General features: G+C 33.4%; 1 protein-coding gene and 1 long non-coding RNA gene across 2 annotated transcripts; both read left to right on the forward strand.

Moving 5' to 3' along the window:
- The first annotated feature begins 7,807 nt into the window (after positions 1–7,807).
- Positions 7,808–8,642, forward strand: LOC133820990 (uncharacterized). Its single transcript, XR_009887254.1, has 3 exons — positions 7,808–7,960; positions 8,062–8,113; positions 8,511–8,642. It is a non-coding gene; the product is annotated as an uncharacterized LOC133820990 (long non-coding RNA).
- Positions 8,643–16,294: 7,652 nt separating this feature from the next.
- LOC133823764 (stemmadenine O-acetyltransferase-like) lies at positions 16,295–17,907 on the forward strand. Its single transcript, XM_062256615.1, has one exon. The coding sequence runs from the start codon at positions 16,332–16,334 to the stop codon at positions 17,661–17,663; it is 1,332 nt and encodes a 443-aa protein (XP_062112599.1). The 5' UTR covers positions 16,295–16,331; the 3' UTR covers positions 17,664–17,907.
- The last annotated feature ends 3,241 nt before the right edge of the window (positions 17,908–21,148 follow it).

The following is a 21,148-nucleotide window of genomic DNA, read 5'->3' on the forward strand; positions in this document are numbered from 1 at the left end:
TGGCAGACTATGGGTTTGATGTTAAAACTTTAACCATTTTTTGTGATAATACAAGTGCTATTAATATCTCCAAAAATCCTGTTCAGCACTCTCGCACCAAACATATTGACATTCGTCATCATTTTATTAGGGAACTTGTTGAAAACAAAACGTTGATTTTAGAATATGTTGAGACTAACAAACAAATTGCAGATATCTTTACTAAAGCCTTAGACACGGTCAGATTTGATTCCCTCAGGAAATCCTTGGGGGTTTGTTTGATTTGAAATTGCCAATAAATTGATTGTCTTGCCTTACATATGTGTTTGCGTAAATCTCTTGTCCTGACTGGAAGAAATTTGATGAGCATATTTTTTGTATTTTAGAAAATGATCGTTATGAGTCTTATACCTTGTTGGAATAAAAAAACATATTTGAAAAATCATAGACATCCAAATTATATTTGATCAAATCATTATCTTTGTATGAGCATTCCTAATCCAGTTTCTTTTTCAGGCTCCATTTTGGAAAAGAGCTACCTATACTGATGTGTGAAAGCCGACACTAAGTAAGTTGGTACCAGGTAATTAGCAATTATATTGGAGGATACTCTACCAGCGTAAAGGGCTACCATCAGTATAAGAGTTATAGCCTCCATTATGGTTACAATTGGAAAAAGGCTAAAAATTGCCAAATATGGGCAATGACACTAGCTTTAAAAAGGTCAAAAAGAAACGCCAAATTGCTTACACATGCACACACATATGCCTGTTCTGGACCGTGTAAGTTGGTTGTAAGACTCATACATATAATGAATTGACTCAAATATGTTTTGTGATTGGTATGTTTTTCGAATTATGGTCTCTTAGTATTTGAATTATAACTCATTTCTCTAATTTGTGAAAAATATGGTTATCTTGTTTCTTCTGAACAGGACTTGGGATTTACATGGACACATATGGTATGGCAATTTACACTTTATTTTCGGCAATTTTTGTAATAAAAATAATAAAAAAAAATTGAAAAATAAAATCTGTTATCTACCGTGTACTTAAAAAAAAGGTTTGAAAAATTAATTTATGCAATTTATTTGTTTTATCTCAATATATTCTAAAAATATTAAAAAGTTTCCAATTTTGAGGTGTGACAGAATTTGTTTTAAAAAGGGAAATATTTTGGCATTTATCACTAAAAATCTGGTTACCCATTTTTGGTTATCCATTCTCGAACTTGCCTCATTTGTGTTCCGAATACTTTATATATTCGGAGTCCCTTTGGTTGTTTTATAATCAGTGTTTTTCTTGTTAAATCTCTCACATATAACCGAAGTGTTTAGGGTTTCTTTCTTTGTGTGTTTCACTTGTTTCTCTCTTGGCATCCATGAAGACTCGAGGCCGTGGTTCATCTTCCAAGTCTGTGAAGTCTCAGCAGGAGACACTTCCTGAATCTGTTCTCACTGCCACTCCTTCGGTCCCCGCATCAATCCCTGCTGTCTCTCCTACTCCAGGCTGTCATTCTAAAACCACAGCAAAAAAGAAGGTTCTTGCTCTTTCGGGTCCTATAAGTTCATCTGTTCTTGGTGCTTCTAGCAAAGGAGTTACGTTCCCGAATTTGGATTCTGAGCCAATTCCAGCCTCAGCGGTTTCACTCGCCTCTCCCGAAGGTCAAATAAAAGCCAAACCGGCCTTGGCAACTAGTCAGTCCAAATCAATTTCCACTGAAGATGTGTTTGTTCCCTCTGATCATGACTCTGAATCCTCACTATCACCTGATGTGTTGACACCCAAGGCAAAGGGCAAACGTAAGTCCAAAGCTGTTGGGTCGAAGAAAGAGAAAAAGACCAAAGTGGCTAAATCTAAAGGTACCAGCTCCATCTCTGATTCATCTCCTTTATCTCGTTTTAAATTAAAGGCCAAAATCAATCCTCCCCCATGCACCTCATCGGAGGATGTCTCTCCCGAGACGGAAGACTCTCAGCCTGAGTTGGACCCTTATTTGACCGAGCCAAATCCTGAAGTTCCTCTTGATGATTTGGCTGAGGAGACTGACTCTAAAGAAGACCCATCTGAAGCCTCTCCTGTTGCATCGGACCCAAAAGGCACCACTCCATTGGCATTTCCCGAATTGTCTTCCAAACTTGCGAAGCAAAAAGGTGCTCCTGTCCGTACCTCAGGTTCTTTCAAAGCCCATTCTCTTTCATTCTGTTTTAATGATAATGAGAAGAACATGAAATTTTATGACCATCGTCATTTCATAAGTGAACGCAATTTTCTTTTTGCTCCTCATCGTGTTTATGGGGTATTGCTTACTTTAGAGGAAAGAGGTTGGTTGCGATCCTTGTCTGGGTTTGATGGGTTTGTGCCTCGGGTTGTTAAAGAATTTTATGCAAATTTGAATGATGAGTTATTAGACAATTCTGTTATGTTCCATAAAGTTTATGTTAGGGGTCATTGGTATAATTTTAGCCCTCCGAAATTGCTAAGCCTCTCAATCTCGTCCCTGTGGAGATTGATGATTCTATTGAATTTGCAAAGGACCAAGTTTTGTCTGAACTGGTTGGTCAGGCTATGGTGTGGGAACCGAGCACCTCTCTTCGAGTCACCGATCTCACTCATTTCTATGGTGCTCTTTTCAAATTTGCTATGTTTAATTGGATGCCTACCACACATTCCTCCACCATCACTCAAGATATGGCCTTCCTATTGTTCAAAATTGGTACTGGAGTCGCCATAGATCTTGGAGCTGTTATTCTTGACCAAATCATGTCTCTAAGTGGTGCCAAATGTAAGGGGAAACACTTGCTGTTTCCGCAGGTCATTTACAAACTTTTGGACTCTCAACGTCCTCTGAAGAAGTCTCATGAGACCTTGACTTCTCCCCTGGTTGGTCCCACCTATACAGTCAAAGATGATCATCCTCCATCCACGGCTCGGAAAGTCAAAGGAATTAATCTTGCTGGTCCTGCTTCTGGAAATGTTGTGACCGAATCTCCTGCTGTCCTGACTGATTTTGCTGTTGTCCAGACAGGCATTACAAGTCTTTCTGTCTGGTTCTCTCTCATGGAGGAAACTCAGCGCCAAATTCTTGCTTCATTGGCCACTCTCAAAGCATCCAACTCTCCTACCCCATAATGATCTCAGTTCCTTTGATCTATTTTACTTTTGTTAGTTGTAAAAGAACACTTAATGTGTCTTTCTTTTGATTTCATTTGTTTGTTCTTTGGCATTTTTTCAGACAATGAGGGGGAGAGAGTGACTCTATTTTCGGTACTTTGATTATGTTAACCTGCTGGTTCTTATAGGTTTCTTTTGTTAACTGGGCTTTGGTTATCTTTCGCAGGGGAAGTCATTTTTTGATTATTTTGTGACTCTTATCACTACAAGAAATCTGATCTTTACCTACCAATATTTTACCTACCAATATATATTGGTAGGGAAAGTAATGTTTTGCCTACCAATTTTTATTGGTAGATAATATTAGTAGGTAAATGCTAATCCATTATATTATATTTCGGAACATAGCTTTACCTACCAATAATATCAGTAGGTAATGATCTTTACTTACGTATATTATGGAGGGACATTTTTTAACCATTCCCGCTCAATTTTCCCCCCGTTTTTTATTTTCATTATATTATTTTATTATTATAAATGCTTATTTGGAAGCTTATGTGGAGTAAATAATTTGATTTTTCCTACACATTTTGTACCTACCAATATTTATTGGTAGGTAAATGAATGCTTTACCTACCAATATTTTTGGGATTAGTAATATTTATAGGTGATGGTGTTGACAATTATTATTGAATTATTTATGCTAGCTACCAATAAATTTGTAGGTAAATAGTTTTGTCTACAAAAAAAATTGGAGGGAATACAATTAAAATTTGGAGCCAAATTTTCCCACGCAATTGTATATTCTTTACATTAATTTTTTAATTTTTTCAATTAAATAATAGTGATATGTTTGTCTACATGATCAAAATATATCATATGATTTTTTATAAATTTAATATATAAATTTATTAGTTATGATTTTTTTTATTCAATTAAGTTTTTTTTTTAAAAAAAAAAGCTTGGCAATTAAAAGCCCTAAAACTTTAACCTAATCTTATAATCTCTCTCTCTCTCTAGTTCTATCAGCCGCACCCCCCTCCTACCCTCTCCATCGTTGTCTTCTCTCAGCCCCCCTTCTTCTTTTGTCTTTGGCCTTGCGTCCCCCGGATCCACTCGACTCTCCCCTTCTTCTCTCTCGGCAACGGTGGTCTTCCTTCCGACGGCGCCGACAACAGAGTGGTGGTGGTGCGTGGCGATGTTGGTGGTGCAACGAGGCTTGCCAACCCTCAGCAACAATTGAGAGATTGGCAGAGGCGTCTCTGCCAAGAATGCCGCAACCTCTCGAATCTCTCTCCAAGTCTTCTCTTGCAGGTGGCTGGCGTAGAAGTCTCGACGGAGACGGCAACGGCAACGAGGCTCGACCGAATAATCAACACTCCAGGTTTCTTTCTTTCTTTTTGGTCGGGTATATTTAAAACTTTCTCCTCTTTCCCTAACATGCTCTTAGCCCTAACACTAAATTCATTCCCTTGCATTCTTACTGAGCAGCAACAAGAGCAACATGCTTCCCCTTTTCCTGTTGGATGAAGCCTCTCTCTCTCTCTCTCTTTGTTGTTGAACGTTGCTTTCTTGTCTCGCCATTTACTGGTAAGAGCAGCTCTTGGTCAAGCCCACTCTCTGTCTTGTCGATCCAAGACTCTGTATATTTAAGTTTATTTTTCTTTTTTGGGTTTATGGCTTTTTCTCCATCCATCCGCAATATTTATGTGTGTGCTTTAAATTTGAATAAATCTATTTTTGTATTGGTATCTCCATTTAAACTTCCCTATGGGTAATTTTTAGAGTTGTTCTGTTTTGATATATAATGCTCTGTTTTTTTCTTCCACTCCAACTGTTTGTTAGGTGGTTTAGCTGGATTACTAATATGCAGGTGGATTAATTCACTACTACAAAATACCCTTTACGGGACACTTTTTTAGGACACGCACCTAAATGCAAGTCCTTAAAAATATTTTTAGAGTTTTTAGGACACTTATTGAGAGTCCTGAAAAAACACAATTTAGGACTCACAATGAGTGTCCTAAAATAATATGTGAGTCCTAAAAAAATCTGGGCTAAAAAAATAAGTGTTTTATTTAATAATTTTGAGGACTTGCTTTGGGAGTCCTTAATACTCTTTTAGGACTCGCAATGAGTGTCCTAAAATAATATGCGAGTCCTAAAAAAATCTGGGCTAAAAAAATAAGTGTTTTATTTAATAATTTTGAGGACTTGCTTTGAGAGTCCTTAATACTCTTTTAGAACTCGCAATGAGTGTCCTAAAAGAATATGCAAGTCCTAAAAAAATATAAGCTCAAAAATAAGTGTGCTACTTAATAATTTTAAGGACTTGCTTTGAGAGTCCTTACTACTCTTTCTTTTAGGACTCGCTGGGAGTCTTAAAAGAGTATTAAGGACTCCCAAAGCAAGCAAGTCCTTAAAATTATTATATAAAACACTTAAAAAAAGCTATCAAATTTTTTGAAATTTTCGGGTTAACACAATAGAGCACTATCAGCAATACATTTGGGGATTTATTCAAAATCACAACATTTAGGGCTGGTAGAGAGGTGAACGGCGGCTGTAGGTGAATGGCAGTGACGGTGGTGATAGGCGTCGACGGCAGGTGGGTTCCCGGCTTCAGCAGTCTCGCCGGTGGCGTGCTTCTTGGCATGGGGTGCTGGTTGCTCACAGTTCCGTCTCTCGGCGTGCTTCGGTGATTTCCAGGTATGTATTTATTTGCTTTTATATATATATACACCACACATCTTTTCTTATATATATCCTGTTATGTATATATATACTGTATAGTACACTAGTTCCATAACAGAGTTGACTGAACGAGCCTGAAAACATGCCATTGAGGTTACATTCTCAAACTGTGGGATCCAGTTTTGTGAATAAAAAGAAAAAAAATTTGATTTGGTGATTTTGAGCATATCACACAATGCCTGAATTTCTTTTCTGACTTTCTTTTTAATTGATTGTTTTTACTTGTCAATACTTGATTGCCCATTCTTCTGATCTCTCTTAATGGTCATGTCATATCAGAGAACTCTTGAGTTTAAGTTGGAGATTTATGCACCATTTTTGGAGCTGTTCTTCAAGACTAACATATTTTTGGTATTTCTGATGCATTAGTACACTACAAAAAAAATGAATATATAGAGGTTTTACTGTAACTAACTGCAGAGTTAAAAAAAAAAGTACAATCTTATTCAGTGGGTGGGCTAGTAATACTACAGGAAAATGATACTAGCAGAAACAAAAGATCATATGGACTAAATTTGAAAAACATTATTAAAAAATTGAGAAGAAAATACTCAAATGAGGAAAAAATTTACATCAGAAGAAGTTTCAATTTGACACGTTCTTTTAAAAATACTTGAAGCAGTCCAAGGCAATAATTAATATTTGACAGACTAAGCAATCGATCATAGCATATATAGAAAGTGTTGCACCAGATACATTTCATAGCATATAACAGTCACATCATCCTCTAGAGATCAATTTGGGAAAATATGACACTTATCTAAATGAAAGCTCCTCTAACTACCTTATTTGAATATGAACCAGTTGAGACTTTTATCCACAGGAAAATGATGGTTGTTTATTCAATGTAGATAAATATAATAAATAGATAAAAAGCAAGATTTGTAATGAAGATAGAGAGATTTCATGGCCTGCAACTATTAAAAAATTAAATATTTTATTACTATATATATCTAATCATGTCTAGATCTAGAAGTAGTAAATTTGCATATGTAAGCAAATCATGGTTGGAATGAGAGAACCTGTAGTTGAATATGCTAAATGCCACTTCTTTAATTTTTTTGCTACAACTTAATTAGCCTCAAAGGGTATCCTCAACCAGTCCAAGTTTTCGTATGAAGGAAAGAACTATTATAGCTCATCTTTTGTTGGTCCTAAATGACATTTTAAGAACAACTTAACTAATTTAGCACATTTCTTTTAGAGAATAAATGTAGTAAAATGGCCAGAAAAACTAATGAGATGGTAGAAAAGCACTGTTTGTGTGTTGACAAAAAAAGGGTTGTTTTGAATTTTATGTGTTAGTTAGGATATGTGAAAATTCTATAGAGTGCTCCCCAAGCAAGACATGGAATTGTTTCTACTTAACAGAAGTCTTGTTTTCACATCTAAATTCTAAAGGCAGGTAATATCTTATTTATTACAAATAAAATCAAATAGATTCTCAGCTCTAATTAAAATCAAACAAGTGGCTAAAAATGCACTTAAAGCTAAGTAATACTACTAGAGAGAAAGATGACCACTTCCTTGCAATTGGTCATTGAATGAAGCAAAAAAGATTGATGATCAAATTAAATGAAATAAACTTCTTCGCAGTGGTTGAAGAATGATTCTTTGTTTCATTATTAAATAGATAACAACCAAAGACTACATTTTTCCAAGTCTTACTCGCTGCTTCGATTAGAAAACATGGACTAGTTAGGTTCAGGTTAGAGAGAATCACACTATAAATAGACTTGGTTTCATGCCAGTTTAAATTACAATAGCTCTCACTTGTGACTACAGAAACTGTTAGATTAAAGAGAGCTTAACCAGTTTACCAAAAAAAAAAATGAAGAGTGCTCATTTCCTTTTTTTTACATTACCTGCTAGCACAGCACTTTTATATAATTTTCATTTGTAACTATTTTTAATTACTAGCCTCTATCTGTTACTAACGAACATTACTCATTTTGAGCAGTGTTTGTGAATGGGAAGTTTTGCAAGGATCCAAAGGAAGTCAATGCCGATGATTTCTTTACTTCAGGGCTCAACATTGCAGGAAACACTGATAATCCAGTTGGTTCCAAAGTAATAGCTGTTGATACAAGTGTGACTTGTAAAAGAATATACAAGTATGTATGCATATATTTGTTGTGTTGATTTTAACTTTTTTAAAAGAGCATGTCAACATCTGACATTTTTCTTGTTTTATAATGTTGATTAAAATGAATAGGTTAATATTTTGATTGGTTTTAAAGCATTGGATTGGTAGCTAATTGCAAGAGGTATGTTGCATTTGATTTAGTTTTTAAAAAATTTAATATTTTACAATTTTGAATGATAACTGTACTACTTTAGTGGAGTTTGAATATCTTAGATATTCATCCGTAGTGAAGTAGGTTCTGGGAATTCTGTGTGCTGTGGTGATAACGGAAGATTGAGAACTTGCATGTCTTAGTGAAGTAGGTTCTGAGAATTTTGTGTGCTGCGATGATATATGGATGAAAACCTGTGTGCTGTTTGATTTGTTTGACATATTGGTGTTGATTGGGACAGATGGCTAGGCTAGTAAATTCGGGGATATGCTGCCCGATTTTCTATAGATTTTTTTGTACTTAGTTTTGTTTTGTATGTTTATTTTATTTTATTTTCTTAATTTTAATTTTTTATTAAAACAAATAGGCGCAATATGGACAAAGAATGGATGTCAGCTGATAGGATGTCAGTAGAATATATAAAAGGGGTCGATGAGTTTCTTAAATTTAGTTTGGATCATGCCAAAGATCCAAACTATATTTGTTGTCCTTGTAGTAAGTGTGGAAATATGAAAAAGATGACTGCCACAATAATAAAAGAGCACTTATATTTCCACGGGATAGACAATTTTTATATATGCTTTGAATTTATTACCACTAACATAATTATAATTAAATTTTTGTTTTTTTTTTCAGTTCACCTCGGACAAACCATATACTACTCAAGAAATTGATAAGTTAGAGAAGAATGGGCAATGTCATTTTTACAATTGGTTAGAGAAAAATGAATGATGTTATAGCTAGCTAATTACAATACATGTTTAGAAATTTTAAATTTATATTTCGTAAATTTTTTTTGCCATTTTTTTAGTATTTTCTTTTCAAATTTCTTTTAATAGATATTCGACACTCAAATGGATATATATATTTTTAAATCAAAATTAAAATTGTAGTTGTATTTTTTTTTTAAAAAAATTATTTTTAAGGTCATGCAAAGCGAGTCCTAAAAAATTACCCGCGAGTCCTAAAAAATTACTTAAAGGCACTCAACCCGATTTTTTAGGACTCGCAAGTTACTTAAAGACACTCAACCAGATTTTGTAGGACTCGCAAAAACTTAATTAAAGGCACTCAACCAGATTTTATAGGACTCTCATTGCGAGTCCTAAAAACTTAATTAAAGGCACTCAACCAGATTATTTAGGACTCGCGTTGCGAGTCCTAAAAAACCTTAGTTTTTAAGGCTCTCAAATAGAGGACTCGCGCCCCGCGAGTCCTAAAAATTTTTTTAGGACTCGTAATGCTAGTCCTAAAAATCCCTTTTTGTAGTAGTGATTGTATTTTATATTGAATCGGACAGAAGATTAGTAGTGGTGATTATCATTTTTTTTATTTTAGTGTTTTGATATATTTCTTCACGTGTAGTAAGTATTGGCAATCTGAGTTGGGTTCGTCTATTTAAAAACAGAGAGAGTTAGCCTATATATATAATCAAAATTCATACTTGAGCTGAATTAAACAAATTAATGTAATTAAACTGAAATTTGAACAAATCTGAGTTGGCCTCCTTTGTTTGAACATAGATTTAAACTCAAATTAAAAACTATAAATTATTAATTTTCATGTGGAGGAATAAGAGGCAATCAATGATGGAGCTTATAACAATATATTTTCAAAGGGATTGTCAAAAGTATTTGATGGCCTCAAATTTCCACATGGTAAAAGTATTGTTCCATTACAATGAAAGTCATAGAGAGTTTATATAAATGTCTCTCCTTTTCCTTGTATTTCTATATAGCTTGTTGTGATTAATGTTGAATGATTACTATTATTAATTAATTAAGTCGTCAATCACTCTAATCATTCAGTTGTTTGAGCTGCTTGCTTTGTCTGGCATGTTGATAGACTACAATTGGACTGAAATTCTCTAAAAAAGGAGCCAGTTAGCAACATCTATAAATATATATTCTTTCCATATGTAGTGTAATAATGTATATAGTATCCATTATCAGTAGTATTTCTCCATTTATAATTTTGTATGTATACCTTACAAACTTAATAGTTAATATCTAATAGTCTAGAAATGTTTTCTGTGACTGTTTAACTATTTATTTAAAGCATGTATATGCCAGTAATGAATCTTGAAGCATTTATATATGTTATTATACTAGTAGTGCCTGCTTAGTTATGGAGGTGCCAGTAATGAATCTTGAAGAATTTATATATGTTATTATACTAGTAGTTCCTGCTTAGTTATGGAGGTGACAGTGTTGCAATTCAACTAGCAGATGAGAAACATTGGGATGATCTAGTCATAATCGTTGAAGTGGTACACATCTTCTCCTTTTAAGTGTTTTTATTATTTGATTCATTTTTGTGTTTTTCCAGTTGTGGTTTTAGTGTGATGATATTGTAGTTTGTGGTTTTTATTACTGTGTTGCTCATGGCATGCCTGTGAACTGGATATTTTTGACATTGGTTGTTAGATTGTTGTAGAAACGACTCCTTTTATATATTATCTTTCTGAGCTGAAATCATATTTGAAAGTTTGGTTAAATCTTGTAATTATTGTATCAAATTGAGACATGGTGTCTAAAGCATTATGATGCTGAGAAATGATGGACTGGAATTGTAACGACCCAAATTCACTAATAAGGCTTAAGGGCCTTGATTAGTGTGCCGGGAGGGCATGATGGGAATTATGTGTGATTATTATGATTAAGATGCATGATTATGATTTTTAAGCATGTTATATGATTATGTGAATTATATTATGTGATAATTATGATGTGTGAAACGTACCGCGTGGGTGCTATGATACCAACGTGATGCACGTGCCGAGACGGTCCTAGGAAACTAGATAATAGTAACTGGTAATTTGGTAACCTGCGTAACTGTTAGTAACCATAGAGAGTAACAGGTTTTATGGGGAAAGTGGTAGAATCGCAAAGCTGGTGAAAAGACAAGTATGGCCTTGAGGTTTAGTTAGGAAGGGGTATTAGTGGAAGGGTAGAACAGTCATTTGGTAGGATAAATGATCATTAGCTGAAGGGAAAATATGATATACGTATAATACTTGGAGAAATGGGTTTATGCTGAAATTGGGGACCTAGAGAAAGAGCAAACCTAAGAAGAAGAAGGGAGAAACTAAATTTAGCTTTTGGAAGAAGAATTTAAGGGGGATTGAAGTTGTCAAGCAAGCTTAGATCAAGGATATTCAGAGGTAAGATCTTGATTATGATATATCCAAGTTTTTAGTCTGAAATTTTAGATAATGAATGCGAATTGAGGCAAGTTGGTGGCTTGTTTTATGTAATTTCAGAATTGGGAAATCAAGGGGAAGGAGGTTTAGAGCAGGAGATTGGACTCATCATTCAAGGTAAGGTCTCTGTGTGTTTATTAGGCTTGTTTCTGTTAAGGTATAGGGAGTTTGGAGTGTGGTTTGTGTTTGAGTTCAAGCTGTTCTTAATTTTCTGGTTTGAGTTGCTAAGTGTGAAATTCAAGAGTGAATTTTAGGATTGAAGGTGTGAGTGAGCATGGGCATGATGTTTTTGGGTTGTTGTGAGGTTTATTAAGGGTTTAGAGTTGGTTTTGGGACTTAGGATAGAGTTTGGGGTGATTTGGAGAGGTTGGAGCTCGAGAAAATGCGAAGGAAAAACCCAGAATTCTGGGCTGCGAAGGCGTGCCGCGGCACAAGGAAGTGGTGCCGCGGCACAAGGCTAATTTCAGAGTGTCACATTTGGCAATTTTTGACCTTTGCTTCGGGGGTTCGGGGGATGTCTCCGGGGTGTTGTTCTAAGGTTTTGGGGGTTCCGAGAGTGTGGGTTAGGTTCCGGGAAGGTAGTCTTGGAATGGTTAATGACAAAGAATATTATATTTGTGTTGTGATTAGGACTTTGGAGAGGCTTGGAGTAGAGGACCGTGCTTGTGGCTACGTGGCATCGGAAACCAGTGAATTGAAAGGTAAGAAAACTGCACCCGAATGTATGATTGTGATGAGACTAAGTGCTCCCGAGAGTTGTATTGTGTCATCGTTGGTATTATGCCAAGGGACACGTATAAGCGGTCTAAGAGTACCGTTCATGATTTTAGCGCACGGAGCGCGAATTGGCCATTGGAAGCCAGAAACAATAGGTTAACAGAGGGAGCAGCCTGTGAGCGCTAGCCCTGGTTAACATCTGTGTTTTATGTATTTTGAGCTGAGATGCTTAGTATGTGGTATACTTGAATGATAATATACTTGAATTTATGAGATGCTATATGAGTAATTGACTTGTTTGCTAGTTGTTCATGCTCTGTTATTACTGTGTTTTCTTGCTGGGCCTTGGCTCACGGGTGCTTCGTGGTGCAGGTAAGGGCAAGGGCAAGCTGGACCAGGCCTGAGGTGGAGAGCTCCGAGGTGAAATGTACATAGCCAGCCGTTCGATCACCACGGTCGAGGAGTGTGTCAGGACAAAGATTACCTAACAGCTCGTTTTTGCCTTAGTATGGCCAGTCAATGTATTTAAACTTTGTAACTTTTGTAAATGGCTTTTAAACTGTCATTTTTGGGATCCCATGTACATAAACAATGTCTAGTAATGAAAACGTAACTTTTGAGACCAAAACTCTTTTAACCCTAGTACCTCTATTATTCCGGTAGCACGCTTTTACTTTAATGACTTGATTAGCAAGTCTGGCACTTTATAAACACACAGTGTAACGGTCTTGGCTATCCAGGGCATTACAGGAATAGAGCTCGGGCCATTATATGTAAGTAATTTAAATTTTTATTTAATATATTTCTTACTAATAATTAATTAAATATATTATTAGGATAAAATGATGGTGTTAAGTGGTCAACATCCTCCAGAAGAACTGTCTGATAAAGAGATTATGGAGCGTGTACTTGGACGTGATTCGGTATACTTGCGAGGGTGGGGACGGTCTCCTAGTGTCACAACTTCTACTTCACATCGTGAAAATATTGTGGGTAATCAACCAACTTATGAAGAGTTAGTTGAACGACTTAATGATACAATTTCCCGCCTTTGTATATATACTTCGTCATAACAATTTGATGGCACCGCCTTCACCACCTCCAACATACCAAGCTTCAGCTGCAAATTTAAGAGAGTCGCTATCTTTTTCAGTTCGGGAGTTACAAGATGATTCTTAGTTTATTTACATTAATTTACTAAGGAATGAACTTTATGAAGTTTTTTTTTATTTTGGTAGGGGTAACTTTAAAATGATAACTTTATGTCTTATTTTAGTATTGAACATTATAAAGAAATTTAGCACTAAACATTTTATTATTGTATGGTTTTTTTCTAGTTTATTTCTAATATAGAACATTTATAAATAATTGTTATTATCTTTTACCTACACATAACCATTAAATTTGAACAAAATATAAATTGTGTAACAGACCAATAAAATAATGCTATGTGGGCTAATAAAATGACACCACGTAGGATGCCACATATGATGCCACGTAGGATGCCACATATGATGCCACATCATCAGACACGTAAAACTAAAAAAAACCATGTCAGCATACACGTAGGATGTCATGTCATCAAACACGTCATCTGATGACTCATCAATTGATTTATAACTTAGTGGGGTCCACTGATTCTTTTACCTACCAGTGTTAATAAGTGTAGGTAAAGACTCTTTTCCCACTAATCTTTACCTACCAATCTCTACCAATTCAATATTGGTAGGTAAACCATATTACCCACCATTAGCCTAGTTTTACCTACACTTACAATTGGTAGGTAAAGACCCCATTTTCTTATAGTGTATGATTTTAAGCACTTACTTGTGTTTTGCAGGGATCTTTTAAAAATAGATATTCCTTGTCTATAAAATTGCCAAAGGGGGAGATTGTAAATCCTATAATTGGCATTTTTATAGAAATATCTTTTTTTCTTAAAAGAGAAATTGGTTGATTTAATTGTTTCCTTTTATTATAATTTTCGAAAATATTTGTTTTCCTTTTATTATAATTTTTGGAAATAGTTGTTTTCCTTTATTATATTTTTCAGATTTGTTTGGAAATATTTGGTTTCCCTTATTCCAATTTTCGGAAACCCTCTTTCCTTTTGTGTGATTTTTGGTCAATAATATGCTTCCTTATTTAGCATATATTGTCTCTTTTTGTTTATAAAGGAAACAAAGTTTATTGCAAATATTCGGTACTTACCCAAAGTTATTTTTGGATTATTTGCTGATATATTTTCTTACAGCTCAAGGATTGCAATCAGGAAACTGGTTCTTAATGTCATTAATTATTGTTTCCTTTTTGAGCTTGTTTTGATCCGACACAGGTCTGAGCTGTCCCCATCGATATCGCATCTGTCGGATCAGCTTCTTCTAAATAAGGCAACTCTTCGACAATCAAGAATAACTTCTGTGATTCTTGCCTTTATTAGAAGAATTCTTTCTCTGCCTTTGTGAGCACGAAAAAGACTCTATAAATAGGGCTCTAAAGGCAGTGAGAAAAGTGAACTCTTTAGTACATTATTCGTGAGCTTTATTGTAATATTTGTGAGAGTTCCTCTTTGTATTCAAGATCATAAGTATCCATGTGATCTTGTAGAATTATGTGTGTTTAGTTTTTAGTGGTGAGTATACCATGTTCATGAGTGAATACACATTGTAATTCGAACACAGCGTTTGTAGTCTTCGGAAGAAGATTTTTTACAAGCCTTGCGTCGGGAGGATGCAAGCACTCGCTGACCATTGAAGGGAGTTCAAGTGGTTGAGCGTTTCAATCAAGATCAGATTAGTGAAGAGAAGTACAACAAGTTGCGGCAAATCTCAAGAGGGAGTCTTGTTTTGTTTAAGTCAATATTTTTGTACTTGTGATTCTTTATTAATTGGTTTTATTCTCTGGGCGTGGCCCCAAGGATTAGGTTATCCGAAAGGGTTTCTGAACCTTGTAAAAATTCGCTGTGTTCTTTATTATTTTGCACTGTCTTTTTATTGTGTTCAGTTTCTGTCGTGACAAGTTTGGTTTCTGTCCCGACAGAACTGTATTATGTGTAAACAGTTAATTACCATTCCGCACTTTAATTAATTCACTTGGTTTAATTAATTTGGTAATTACTAAAAACGGAATTTCATAATTGATGCATGTATACTACTCTACATTATGACTTTTTCTATTATTATTTTATTCTATTATTCATATTTATTTAAATGTTATTGTAATTTATATATGTCATGTAAATATATATATCTATATTAATAGTGTGTTTAGATGTCATATACGTAGAGATTATTGATTATAATATTTATAAATATTATAGAACTGTAATTTATTTTATTATATATTGAAAAAATGTGAACTGGTTTTTATTAAAATTATAGACAATATTTTGCTCTAAATTTTTTTAATACATTTATGTCATACATTATATTAAACATAATTGATTTATTTTTATTATATTTTTTTATTTATTTAAAATTTATATGATAATTAAAAAATAATAAAAATAAATATATGTTTAAATAAGTGCACGTTGTTTTTACCTAGTATATATGTACATCTATGTTTGCTAGTTCTATATTAATTTCACATTATTAGTGAATAAATATTAGCTTTAGATATTATAATCATATTGTTAGTTATTCAGAATTGCTAAGGGGTATCAGGGGTGCCCACCACATAAGAATGTAGTATATCGCTGGTGTAATTTAATATTGAGTCTCACACATTTAAATTTAATAAGTATTAAAATATATCATTACACCACTCTAATATGCCAACTATTATATAATGTTGGATATCTTTAAGTTAGAAATAATTGTTAGTTATCTAGTGGTACCTTAATTACCTTTGTCCGAAGACATTTGGTACAATACAGCTATGAGAATCTTCTGATTCCTTCAATATATAGCCTGTTTTATTTCCACTGTTACGATTTAATTATCAAAGCAATACACATATTCTTTTTGTCTCCATTGTACCTTTTCATTTCATTAACACGCATATATATAGTCATATTTAGTTGTATATTAGTGCTATACATGGCCGGCCCAGAGTCTCGATCTGCGGATCTTTTTTTGTGCAAAACTCCTCTGGTTAAAGACGTAAAGGAACATATATATTTATATATATATATATGTTAGGAACAATATATTTATATGTCTCAATATATAAATATTTATATAAATAAGAGGAGCATATAAATATATATATATAGACATCAATACTTACAATCGTAAGCAATCATTAAATTACACAAAGTTTAAGAATATGAAGGTTGAAGTTGAAATAATCTCTAAAGAGATTATCAAACCCTCTACTCCCACCCCTGACCATCTTCGCCGTTACCAGCTTTCTTTCCTCGATCAATTATCTCCCAGCTGCTACAGTCCTTTTCTTTACTTCTACGCATTAAACGATCACATCAACGAGCCCAACCTCGTTGAAAACATATCCCATAAGCTCAAGGAATCTTTGTCCCAAGTCCTAACCCTTTACTACCCTCTAGCCGGAAGATTCACAAACGACGATTTCGTCTATTGCAACGACGATGGAATTCTCTTCTTGGAAGCTCGAGTGCGGAAGTGTGAACTCTCTGATGTTGTTAACGATACAGTCTCATCATCCTCTGAAGTACTCAATAAGCTCTGTCCTTTCAAACTCGACGAACTCGCCGAGTTACCCCTTGGAATCCAACTCAACATCTTTGAAAACGGAGGGATCACTATAGGTGTATGCATTTCGCATCGGCTTGCGGACGCCTTGTCATGCCTTGTCTTCATCAAAAATTGGATGGCCATTGCTCGTGGTGACTGCGTTATTCGACCTGAATTTTCTTCAGCTGAGCTCTTCCCTCCAAAGAATACAAGCTGGTATAACGAAAATAGTCATATGAAAAAAATTAACACAATTGCAACAAAGAGATTTGTGTTTGAAGCTTCTGCGATTGAGGCTCTACGATCCATATACGACAAAGAAATTAGAACAAATCAGTTATTAGAACATAACACTCGAGGTCCTTCTCGTGTTGAGGTCCTGTCCACTTTCATATGGAGCCGTTTCATGGCTGCGACTAGGGTTGAATCCGAACAGTGCGAGACCATTTTCACTATTCATCAAGCTGTGAATCTTCGTCCAAAGTTCGATCCTCCATTGCGGGAGCATTCTTTTGGAAACTATTATCGTACTTCCACGACAGTTGCGTCCGGTACAAGTAATCTTGGTGGACTGGCTAAGAAGATGGGTGAAGACGTAAGAAAGCTCGACAAGGGTTTTGTGGAGAGTCTTCGGTTCAAGGGAGATGAGTACTTGGCTTCTCTCAAACCAAATAATAATGAAGTGAAATCAGAGGAGTTGGTTCTATTAGTGTTCACTAGTTTGTGTAGATTTCCACTTTACGAAGCTGACTTCGGGTGGGGCAAGCCCACATGGGTTAGCTCAGCTGCTCGATGTTTCAAGAATGTAGTGGCTTACATGGACGATAAAACGGGCCATGGAATAGAGGCGTACATTAGTTTGAAACCCGAAGAAATGGCTAAGCTTGAAGCTGACAAAGAGTTTTTGTCAATGGTGTCTTGCCTCAACCGATCCAATTGTGTCTGATCGATCGATGTTTGAGTATTCCAAGAAAAAGTCAAGGTCGTGTAATAATTAATTAAGAGCTAGTGCTGTATGTTACTAGAACCAACTCCTCTAGTGGAGGAAATGATTATTTCTTTGTTTTTATTTCTTTCTCCTCTTTATTATGTAATATTTTGTTTATGTTTTATGGCTTTTGATTGGCTAGCCAGAACGTAGGATCATGTAGTTTGAAATGTAGTTTATGTAATTAATAAGCTGAGTAACAGCAACATGATTCCCTAATTTCCTATACCTTTCCTTTCATGTCCCACTAATTAGTTTAAGACACTTCATTTATTTATTTAATATATATTTAAATTATTTACAACTTTCTCTTTTTTTAATTATATTAATACTATAAATAAATGATGTGTCTTACAATAATTTGTGGGACATGGAGGAGATAGGAAATTGAGGACAGCAGATTATAATTTAAATATATATTAAATAAATAAATGAAGTGTCTTAAACTAATTAGTAGGACGTGGAAGGGATAGGAAATTGGGGAATCATGTTGCTGTTACTCAGCTTATTAATTACATAAACAAAAAAAAATCTGTTGTCCCCAATTTCCTATCCCCTCCATGTCCCACCAACTATTGTAAGACACATCATCTATTTATAGTATTAATATAATTAAAAAAAGATAAAGTTGTAAATAATTTAAATATATATTAAATAAATAAATGAGGTGTTGGGACTGTCCCCAATTTCTTATCCCCTCCATGTCCCACCAATTATTGTAAGACACATCATCTATTTATAGTATTAATATAATTAAAAGAAGAGAAAGTTGTAAATAATTAATTTAAATATATATTAAATAAATAAATGAGGTGTCTTAAACTAATTAGTAGGACATGGAAGGGATAGGAAATTGGGGACAACAAATTTTTTTCCCACAAAATTAATATTTTTGTGTACCGTTGGCATATTTTTTGGAATACCATTAGAGTTAGAACTTTTATAAGATAGGCTAAATATAGCATTCCACCTTTTTTTTTTTTCCATGTCCCACTAATTAGTTTAAGACACCTCATTTATTTATTTAATATATATTTAAATTATTTACAACTTTCTCTTCTTTTAATTATATTAATACTATAAATAGATGATGTGTCTTAAAATAATTGGTGGGGCATGGAGGGGATAGGAAATTGGGGACAGTCTTACTAATTAGTTTAAGACACCTCATTTATTTATTTAATATATATTTAAATTATTTACAACTTTCTCTTTTTTAATTATATTAATACTATAAATAGATGATGTGTATGTGATTATTGTATGTTAACATTTATACTTTTGTGACATTTATAGTAAATGTAAGATATGCGAATGCGAGTAAAAGCGAGTGATATTTTTAAATGTAACTATAGTAATTTTTTAATGACATTTAAAAATGTTACTAAATAATAATTAATAAAATTTTCAAATTTTACTATATTATTTATTATAATAAATTTTATATTTATTCTTTATATTAAAAATAATTTTAGTGACATTTGTAAAAGTGTAATTAAAGTATATTTTTAATATATTTAAAAGAATATTAAGTACATATTTGACATATAAATCCTCTATTTTATTTTTCATGTATTAAATATTTTTTTTTATTTTGAAATATTTTTATACAAATTTAACTTCAATAATATTCACAAATATATCATATTAATCAACAACAAAGTCTGATAACTATTATAAATAATACATAATTGTAGCAAAATAACATCTCTTAAAACAACAACAATAATGAAACTTCTATATACAAAAACAATGAAATATTATAAACACCTATAAAAAAAAATACATACATGAGTTTAATTTCTACAACATAAAATCATAGCATTGAGTCACCAAATTGTGTATCTAATTCCCTTGGAACCTGCAAGAGAATAACAAGCATATTTAATTATTTATATACACACATATATAATGACATTTAATGGAAGACAATTATTCTAATTTTTTTATTTAACTTATCAAAAATGTTGTTGGCCATGTAATAGGCGCTCCAATAACTTGACCAATTGTCTTAAAATGTTGTTGGACATTTAATCAGTTGTTCAGTAGGCTTAATAGGAACTTTTACTATAACATCAGAAAAAAAAAAGGATCCGAGCTTTTTTCCTCCAACTTCCTTTGATGGATCACTACTTAAAACGATACCAATAGCAATTATTTCAGGCTCACTAGTGACACTCTTAAGATTTGACTACTTCTCCAACCTCACTAGTGACACTCTTAAGATTCATTACTTCTCCAACCTGCACGCATCATTTATAAATGAATAATTTCAATAGTGGAGGATCCAGTTAATTATTTTTAAAAAATGATAATATAGTAATAGTACCTCAACAACAAAAGTATCATATGCTGAAGATGAAAAAAATAGTTGACGTTGAGTTTCTTTATTATGTAAGGTATTAGCATTTATGTCCTACATATATAACAATAATTTAGCAAAATAACTATTTATAGTTTATAGGTTAGTAACTTAAAAATCAATAAAATAAAATAAATCTTAACCAAGTGTGAAGATGTAGCATTTTCATTACAATGTAAATGGTGCACATAAATATATTTAATGTAGTTAGTACAACTTATTGTCAATAATCAAAATAAATGAAAAATTAGTAGTTTGACTAACCTGAAGTGTAGATATCTCATTGACATTATTTTGCTTGCCCAAAATAGTCTTAGTGAGAATTTGAACTTGAGATCTTTTGGATCATTTACTTTTGACTGCAGAGTATCTACATACTCATTTTGCTTTCTTCTCCAAGTTGAATTATCCTTCCACACATCAGATGGGCTAAACACCAAATCCATGTATGGGAATTGATCCATATTTTTATTTACCTATAACTTCAGAAAAAACGTCATTCGTACTCTTTTCTTTTGATTCATCATCATTCAATTCTTCTTTCTCTTGTAAATGTAACTATCATTGATTTAATATTGTAAACGTGTAAGTTAAGATTAAACTAAATTAGCAAGCAAGAAATAACACATTAATTAAAAATAATTGGATCTATAATTGCTTCTTTTGTTTTCTAGTTAGCAATGCTCTTATCTTTTTTTTAGTAGTAGATTTTGAACATGGTTGCACGTGTTGGTGTACTTAAACCATCCTTTTTCTACAAAAGAACATATTGTTTTAATTAAAAGGCAATGAAATTGACCTAATTTTGAAACAATATTCAAATTTTAATGTTAAAATACTAAATAAATTTTACCTGTAATGCTCTAAGGTGAGCAAAACTCTTTGTGCTAGATGTATGGTTGTATTTTTTTTCCTGCATGTCTAGTCTTTTTTTTAGCACTCTTTATCTAAACAAATATTAAAGATTAAAATTTAGTTCGTAAAAAATTCTTGAAATACAATAAAAATAATGCAAGTTAATAAAAGTTTGAATGAAAAATACTATTGCGCGTACTTTCTGTTGCCCAATATTTTACTAGTT

The sequence above is a fragment of the Humulus lupulus genome, chromosome 3 (genome assembly GCF_963169125.1).
Source record: "Humulus lupulus chromosome 3, drHumLupu1.1, whole genome shotgun sequence".
In the NCBI taxonomy this organism is placed as follows: Eukaryota; Viridiplantae; Streptophyta; class Magnoliopsida; order Rosales; family Cannabaceae; genus Humulus; species Humulus lupulus.

Coding starts and splice junctions, on each gene's coding strand:
- LOC133823764 (XM_062256615.1), top strand. CDS start 16,332: ATGAAGGTTGAAGTTGAAATAATCTCTAAAGAGATTATCAAACCCTCT.